The sequence below is a fragment of the Canis lupus genome, chromosome 27 (assembly GCF_011100685.1).
Source record: "Canis lupus familiaris isolate Mischka breed German Shepherd chromosome 27, alternate assembly UU_Cfam_GSD_1.0, whole genome shotgun sequence".
Classification (NCBI taxonomy): Eukaryota; Metazoa; Chordata; class Mammalia; order Carnivora; family Canidae; genus Canis; species Canis lupus.
The window spans coordinates 5,378,170-5,387,398 of record NC_049248.1 but is presented as its reverse complement, the minus strand read 5'-3'; the positions used below and the strand labels follow the sequence as shown (position 1 = coordinate 5,387,398).

Genomic DNA, 9,229 nt, shown 5'->3' with positions numbered 1-9,229 from the left:
TACATACTCTGACTGTAGCTCTAAATATCAGGACCCAAATTGTAGCTTCCCTTACAGAAAGATAGTAGAATTTATTGAGAAAGAGAAAGAAATGAGGTCCTTTATCACGAAGAGAATGCTATCTTCTAAATTTGTGGTAGAGAAATAGATCTATATTATTGAAATACTAAGGTTAATTGTTCTTAAAGAGGGAAATTGAGGCGATGGATATATTTTAGATATGCCTAAACAAAAACAGTGTTTGGATTCTGGTGAAGTCCAACAGAAGAAGAGAAGCAAATTTTTGCAAAAGGCAGACTGGAATTACTTTTGCAGGGGCAGCCAGGATCCAGGAAAATTTGAGAAGTGTCTGTCTTAGATCTACAGGGAGAAGGACAACAAAGTAAGAGCGCATTGTAAAAATGATTGGCAACTGCTCCTTGAAAGATGGGACAAATATTCAAAATGGTTACCAATGTGCAGACAAATTTACAATGAAAAACCAGAAACAACAGTTTAAAATCCTAAAAATATCATTCCATGAACTTTACTGTACAACCCAAGAAATACCTAAGCGTGAAGGAATACCTGCAAATTTATGAAGTCCAGTTTCTCAAAGAAAGCTCAGGAAAAATGAGATGTTGTAAAGTGTAGCCAGGCAGGACAGACAGACCAGCCCAGTCTGCAGTGAATCCTGGGTTGGTAGGAGGAGACCTTTGAGTGGGATTTTCCAATGCAGTAAGGTGAGGGTGTGCAAGATTTGTCCAAGCAGTGTTTGCTCTTGCAGACCAGAATTAAGGATTTCATACCATTACGGGAAGCTTCATAAGAAAAAAGTTAGGGCACCTGGGTGGCTCAGTGGTTGAGCATCTGCCTTCGGCTCAGGGCGTGATCCCCGGGTCCTGGGACTGAGTCCTGCATCAGGTTCCCTACAAGGAGCCTGTTTCTCCCTCTGCCTGTGTCTCTCATGAATAAATAAAATCTTAAAAAAAAAACTGTTGGAGGATTATGTTTAGAAAATAGTCATTGGAAAACAAAAGAAAGAGTTGGGCTGTTTTTTGTTTTTGTTTTGAAATAAAGTGACCAACTTAAAAAAACAGGTTAAATTAAACTGTTTTTCACACAAAGCTGATCCTTCCTGAAAGAAGTGCGGGGTAATCCAGAGGAAGACTGTACTAGTGCAGATCTCACCCCAGCAGAAAAAGATATGACAGAAAGACATGATATCTAAAGGGCTGAACAGTTTTTTAAAACTCCATAAAGGGATCCCTGGGTGGCTCAGTGGGTTAACACCTGCCTTCAGCCCTGAGCGTGATCCTGGAGTCCTGGGTCGAGTCCCACATCAGACTCCCTGAATGGAGCCTGCTTCTCCCTCTGCCTGTGTCTCTGCCTCTCTCTCTCTCTCTCTCTTCTCTCTCTCTGTGTCTCTCATGAATAAATAATAAAAAAAACTTTAAAAAAATCCATAAACAGTAAGAGGCACCTGCAGAACCAGAATCATCAATATAGCTTTAATTCAGGATTCATCCATTTGTTCCAAATGGAAGATGGGGTGAAGTATTTCTGAGGAGATAGGTCAGAGGTCTTAGCACCTCCACAGCAGGAGGTAATGGACACCCTCAGTGGGATGTATGTTCCCCCAAATGTCTGCCCACAACAGAGAATGGAGGCTCTCATGCTCAAGGAGGTGCTGGAGCCCCAAAAGAAATGGCCATTAGGAGGTTTTGACAATTTTAGCTGGGAAAGGAAGATACCTCAGGTAAAAAGACCTGGTGATTGCAATAGTTAAGCTTAGTGGGAAAGTAGTGAAGTTTCAAATTCATTATCTCAGGGAAGAGACATCATGCATGGTGTCCCTCACCTCATTATGGGACCTGCATAGTGGCAAAGGGAACTTCTCAAGGGGAGATTTGACCCTGTTGAGTTTAGGTGGATTCCAGATTCCAGGCTAACATTGCCTAATGAATATCCTGACAGAATGGAAGATATTCTTACTCTGTGTCTTCTTTTCCTCACATTCGCTGGGCCCCTTCCATGGTCTTTGCAGCACCCCACATGCAAGAGTTTTTCCTGTAATAATTGTTTCAGGAGCTAGGAGTTCATTGTGTACCTGGCACAGCATTATTCTGTTGGGTTCACCATGTTAATTAGCTCTTTGGATCTTTTAAGATGAGGTTCATGAGAGACTTGGTCACCACCATTTCTGAGGAACGTCACTCACTCCCACCAGAGACAGTCCAGGCTGTGGCTGCTGAAGGAACCCTAACTCCACCTACACACTCAGACTTCTCTCACCTGAGCAGAATCAGAAACTGGGAGAGACTTCAGTTCATCCAAACTTTAAAACTTCAGACTTGGGACTTCATGTGATTTTTAAAAATTTTATCTTATTTTTTAAATTTATTTTTTATTTTTTATTTAAGCAGTTTCTACACCAATGTGGGGCTTGAACTCATGACCCTGAGATCAAGAGTCAGGCTCTTTTGACTGAGCCAACCAGGTGCCCCCACAGTGTGATTAATTTAGATCCAAAAAGACTTGCAAAACTAACAATACACTAATTCAGGAGATTTACATGGCCAGTGAAATTATAATGAAATATTTATTTAATGGGTACTTATTCTATTACTTTAAAAAATATCTGACATACTACACACATTTTATGTGATTTTAGATTTTAATTTTTTTGAACTTCACTGGGTAAGATTTGACCATTAGATTTTAACGTGTCCCAGAGAAATTCACAGTGGGAATAGATTTATGTATTTATTTATTCATTATTTATTTATATTCATATGAACCCATGAACATTTATCCTACTCAATTTTACTGGTTATAATATATACCTATCATTATTTCATTACTCAATGTTTACAGATCCATACCGATATTAATAAATAATTAAATAAACATTTACATCAATAGACAAAAAAATAACAGCTCTTTCTCAGTATCATTCCAATTAACAAATGTAGAAGGAATGAGAGAAATAGAAACCACAGTTTGGCAACATCACATTAAAAACTGTGGCGGGGGATCCCTGGGTGGCGCAGCGGTTTGGCGCCTGCCTTTGGCCCAGGGCGCGATCCTGGAGACCCGGGATCGAATCCCACATCGGGCTCCCGGTGCATGGAGCCTGCTTCTCCCTCTGCCTATGTCTCGGCCTCTCTCTCTCTCTCTCTCTCTCTCTGTGTGACTATCATAAATAAATAAAAAATAATAATAAATTAATTAAAAAAAATAAAAACTGTGGCGGGTATTAATCATCAATTGGTACTGAAAGTGCAAGTTGCAAATATGATGGAAAAAAGGATATTTGCATAGTATCAAAGCATTTCCTCACAAGATGTTTATTAATTATGAAGGAAAAACAATAAATTTACAGTGGAGAAACCTAGCAGACATTATTTTAACCAAGTGGTCAAAGTTGACATCATCAATAATGAGAAATATTGACATCATATAGATCCTGATATGATGCATTAGGAAGAATACAGCATCATATCTGTGTTAGTCTCATCAAAAATATATAACCTAAATCTAATTTTGAGGAAACATCAGACAAATCCAAACAGAAGGACATTCTGCAAAATAACCAGCCAATACTTTTCAAAAGTGTCAAGGTCATGAAACTAAAAAAAGAAAAATACCAAGGAACTATACGGATTAAGGAGATTAAGGAGACATGATAACTAAATGCAAATAAATGCAACCTAGGAGCTAGGATTGATCTTGGACCCAAAGACAGGCATTAGTGAAATAAACTGGTGAAGTTTGAATAGGTCTGGGATTAAATGATAGAGTTGTATCAATGTACATTTCCTGGTTCTGACCAATAGACTGCAGTTATTTAAGTTCTTAATAGTTGGGAACGCGGGGTGAAGGGTAGAAGGGAACTCTGTACTCTTTTTGCCACTTTCTTGAGTCCAAAATTATTTTGAAATGAAAAGTTAAAAAAAGGATGAAAACAGAGTCTCTTAAGCATCATTTGAGACAGAAGAATTGATCAATCCTCCTTTGTGCCTGTTCTCCATCTTGTCATGTCATATTTTTGCATGGTATTGATGACACTTCATTGTACTTAGTTGCTTACTTGTTGGTCTACCCCAAATTCTTTTATGCACGCAGGGATGTTATTTTTTATCTTTGAATCTTCAGCACATATAAAAGTGATAAATACATACAAGGAACTAAAAAACACATTAATTCTTTAAACAATTTTTTTTCTTTTGAGAGGGAGCAGAAGGAGAGGGAGAGAACCCTAAGCAGGCTCTACACTTACCATGGAGCCCAATGCAGGGCTTAATACCACAACCCTGAGATCACAGCTGGAGCTCAAGTCATGAGTTGGATGACCAACCTACTGAGCCACCCAGGTGCCCCTCATTCAACCACTTTTATGTGCCAGATCTTATGCTAGGGCCATGACACACAGTGATGGACTTCTCTCAAGTGGCTTCCAGTCTAGGTTGAATCAGACTAATCCAGAGAGAACTCTAACAGTGTATGATGGGTGAATGAAGGCTGCCATGTTTGTCCATGACTGGAATACTGGGGAGAGTTTCCCCAAGGAAGTCACAGTTAGGACATCACTGAGAAGTAGTCAAGAATTACACAGCCAAGACAGGTACACAGCCAAGACAGCTTTGTATTCCAAGCTAGAAAACAAAACAAAACCAAAAAATGTGCAAAGGTCCACAGGTGAAAGAGAGCAGAGAACTTAGGAAACTGCACATCTGACTGCAGGTGCAGGATCCAGGGAAAGGAGAGGGATGGCAATGATAAGGCTGAGTAGGTATCACAGCTGGGTCACAGAGGGTCTTGTGCACCAGCATGGGAGGTTTGCCCTGTAAGAGAATGACTCAGTGAGGTTTCTATCACAAAAGGAATACTCTGGGATCCCTGGGTGGCGCAGCGGTTTGGTGCCTGCCTTTGGCCCAGGGCGCGATCCTGGAGACCCAGGATCGAATCCCACGTCGGGGTCCCAGTGTATGGAGCCTGCTTCTCCCTCTGCCTATGTCTCTGCCTCTCTCTCTCTCTCTGTGTGTGACTATCATAAATAAATAAAAAATTAAAAAAAAAACAAACAAAAACCAAAAGGAATACTCTGTCTACATGTAGAGAGTGATTGGGGCCCAACTTGGAGGCAATGGGCCAGTTGGGAAGCTGTTTTAGGGTCGATTGATATGCATAGTGAGAGGGTAACAAATAAAAAGCACAACTCCCAAGCTTCCGGCTTAGACAACTGTAGAAGACATATGGCTACACTCAGAAGGGAAAGAAGACAGAACAGTGGTAGCTAGCAGTTACTGTGTGCTCTCAGGCCATGCCAGCAACTATGCTATGAAGTGTTTCCCACCTTCTGATTTCAGTTGCTATGTCTCCAAACTCAATTTTCAAAAGACCGAATCAGAGGTCTACCTCTGCTCCAATCAACTCATATTGGTATTCTCTTCACTGTGCCTGGGGGCAGAGGTAGAACAGGATTAAGGAAAATGTCAGGGTTCCCTGGTACAAATAAGGTTACCTGGATGTATCCCATCCAGGGGGAGGTGGGAACAGATTCTCAGAAATGAGGGTGGGATATATGTAGGAAGACTTCTCAGGAAGTAAGTGTGTCCAGGTGGGAGTCAAATAGCTGCATTTGATGCTCAGAGGAGAGATGTGAGCTCCAGATGTTTATATTTGGGAATCTTCAGGGGCACCTGGATGGTGCAGTCAGTTAGGCATCTGACTCTTGGTTTTGGTTCAAGCCATGATCTCAGGATGGAGATCCATTCCTGTACTAGGCTCCAAGCTCATCGTAGAGTCTGCCTGAGATTCTTTCCCCATCTCCTTCTGCCCCTCACACTTGTACTCTCTTTCTCTCCCCCTTAAGTAAATAAATCTCTTTCTTTCTCTCTTTTTTTAAAAGACTTTATTTATTTATTCATGAGAGACACAGGCAGAGAGAGAGAGAGGCAGAGACACAGGCAGAGGGAGAAGCAGGCTCCACGCAGGGAGCCCGATGTGGGACTTGATCCTGGGACTCCAGGACCACGCCATGGGCCAAAGACAGGCTCTAAGCCACTGAGCCGCCCAGGAATCCCCAATAAATCTCTTAAAAAATATTTGGAGGTAGGGGATCCCTGGGTGGCGCAGCGGTTTAGCGCCTGCCTTTGGCCCAGGGTGCGATCCTGGAGCCCCGGGATCAAATCCCATGTCGGGCTCCTGGTGCATGGAGCCTGCTTCTCCCTCTGCCTATGTCTCTGCGTCTCTCTCTCTCTCTCTTTCTCTGTGTGTGACAATCATAAATAAATAAAAATTAAAAAAATATTTGGAAGTCTTCAACATGTAGGTAGGTGAAGCCAGGGAAGCTGCCGACATCACCTAAGCGAAGGGTGTAAGGAGAGACGTAACTGAGGGGAGGATAGAAGCCATAGGAATAGACACATTTGAGGGATGGTTGAAGGAAGGCTGCTGGCAAAAGCAAGGGAAAAGTAACTTCTAGCAAAGGGGGCACGGGAAAGGAAAGGCATGCTGTTTCAGTTGCCAAGAAAGGCAGGAGGCGTCCATTGTGCTGAAAATGCTGGAAGCATTGGAGCTAGGGCAGGGACAGAGGAACCTGTGAGTCAGAAGTGGGGTCATAGCTTCCAGCGGGATGGGGTGGAAGGAAAGAGTTGGGGAGGCTGTAGATGAGCTGTGGGAAGATTGCCATCTGCTAAGTCTGTGTGGGGAGGTCATGAGATAGGTTTGAGGAGGGTTAGCAAGAGTTTGAAAAAACTGTTGTGGAGAAAGGGGTAAAGAAAACCAAGAAACGAAAAATAATTTGCGAGCAGCCTGTGAGGGCCAGGCTGAGGTTGGAGATCCTGAATCTGAAACACCAGTTTCTGTGCTGTGTGGTTTGCTTCAGTGATGCTCAGCTGCCCAGGGGAAGGAACAGAAGGTTGGGAGTTGCTGGTTCTGGTTGACTTTGGTTGGGTGGGTGTGGGCACACTGCCTAGGCCTTGTGGCTCCTAAGAATTAAAACATCTGCACTTAAAAAAAAAAAAAAACACATCTGCACAAGTGTCAACTTTGTGTAAAGTCTTTTTCCCCTCTCCCTTCTCTCCTGCATGTTGATGGAGTGATTCTGTTCTCTCCTCAGGACCTAGTTCAGATGCCCTCTCCCTGTGAAAACTGTTCTTCATTGCAGCTTCTCAGTACTGTCTACGTACTGAGATTATATCACAGAGGTTGTCTTGTCTCCTGACATGTGGAGGGAGACAAGACAGGTGACCTCTTTATCTCCAACCAACTCAGTGACCTGGGTCTTCTCTCTTTGAGCACCCAGCATTCCTAGTCCCAGGAAGCCTGTCTAACACCCATTACAACACTGGGATCCAGGTGGGTTTTCATTCAGGTGGCTACAACCACTTGAGTGATTGCATTGCAGTCACTAATGCCTTTAAGGGAGTTGATGGGAGGTGTGGGGGTGGGGGAAGGGGAAGTCCATTTATTTGCCTAGACAGCCTCCCCCTCCCCAGGGACATTAGAGTTTCCTTGCTAAACTCTTTCATATCATAGATAAAGAAACTGAACTGAAGGTCTAGGGAGCTTAAGCATTACCCAAGGCAATACAACTACTTTTTTTTTTTAATCAATAGACTTTTTTTTTTTGGAACAATTTTAGGCTTACAGAAAAATTGAAGGGAAAGTCAGAAAGTTCTCGTATATGCCTCACACCCACCTCCAGTTTCCCCTATTGCTAACATCTTGCATTAGTGTGGTACATTTCTTATAAATGATGAGCCAATTTTGATATGTTATTAACTAAAGTTCATAGTTTACATTAAGATTCATTCTTCCTGGCGGCAGGCGCCATGTCCGGCCGCGAAGGTGGCAAGAAAAAGCCCCTGAAGCAGCCCAAGAAACAGGCCAAGGAGATGGACGAGGAAGATAAGGCATTCAAGCAGAAACAGAAGGAGGAGCAGAAGAAACTCGAGGAACTAAAAGCGAAGGCCGCGGGGAAGGGACCTCTGGCCACAGGTGGAATTAAGAAATCTGGCAAAAAGTAAGCTGTTCCTTGTGCCTGAGGCAGTGATGATCCTTAATTCCATTCCTGCTTAAACATCTGGATTCCCTATCATAGCATCTGTTGCCACCTATTGCTGGGATGAAGTGTTGTCTTAGATCCTGTTGTACATTAAGAATAAACTTTTGTAAAAAAAAATAATAAAAGAATCAATCATAAAAAAAAAAAAAAAAGATTCATTCTTCCTTTTGTTCATTCTGTAGGGTTTGTCAAATGTGTAATGACCTGTATCCACTGTTACAGTATCATCACAGAATACTTTCACTGTCCTAACAATGCGCGATGCCATCTATTTAACCCTCTCCTAATCACTGCCTTTTCCAGAATGTCATATGGTTAGAGTCACACAATATATAGCATTTTCAGATTGGCTTCTTTTATTTAACAATACTCTTTTGAGGTGCCTTCATGTCTTTTTATGACTTGATAATTCATTTCTTTTTACTGCTGGATGGTATTCCATTGTGTGGAATGCGCCACCATCCATTTATTCATTGATCTGTTGAAGGACATCTTGGTTGCTTTCTGGTTTTGACAATTATGAATGAGACTACTATGAATATTTGTACAGGTACTGTATGGATATAGTTTTCAACTAAGTGGGGTTGCTGGATCATGAAGTATGAGTATTCTGTTTTGTAAGATACTGCCCAACTATCTTCTAAAGTGGCTGTACCATTTTGCATTCCCAATGGTGGTGAATGAGAGTTCCTATTGCTCTGTATCCCCACCAGCATTCGATGATGTTAGTACTTTGGATTTAGCTATTCTAACAGGTGTGCAATGGGATCTTGTTGTCTTACTTTGGAATTCTCGAATTGACCATCTGCATATCTTCTTTGTGAAGTGTCTGTTCAGGTCCTTTGCCCAGTTTTTAATTAGGCAGTTCATTTTCTTATTGTTGAATTTTAAGAGTTCTTTGTATATTTTCATTTTTTTAAAAGATTTTATTGTTAAGTAATCTCTACACCCAATATGGGCCTCAAACTGATGACCTGGAGATGAAGAGTCATGTGTTCTACTAACTGAGTTAGCCAGGAGTTCCAAGAGTTCTTTGTACACTTTTAGATACCAGTCCTTTATCAGACATGTGTTTTGGAGAAATTTTCTCCCAGTGTGGTGGCTTGTCTTTCCATTCTTTTAATATAATTACTTTTTGTATATATGTGTATGTGTGTCCAAATCCTAAGTGCAGAG

General features: G+C 41.8%; 1 protein-coding gene across 1 annotated transcript; it reads left to right on the top strand.

Annotated features, from left to right (window-relative positions):
- Window positions 1–7,796: 7,796 nt before the first annotated feature.
- On the top strand, window positions 7,797–8,193 carry TMA7 (translation machinery associated 7 homolog). The gene has a single exon (XM_038576110.1). The coding sequence runs from the start codon at window positions 7,821–7,823 to the stop codon at window positions 8,013–8,015; it is 195 nt and encodes a 64-aa protein (XP_038432038.1). The 5' UTR covers window positions 7,797–7,820; the 3' UTR covers window positions 8,016–8,193.
- The last annotated feature ends 1,036 nt before the right edge of the window (window positions 8,194–9,229 follow it).

Coding starts and splice junctions, on each gene's coding strand:
- TMA7 (XM_038576110.1), top strand. CDS start 7,821: ATGTCCGGCCGCGAAGGTGGCAAGAAAAAGCCCCTGAAGCAGCCCAAG.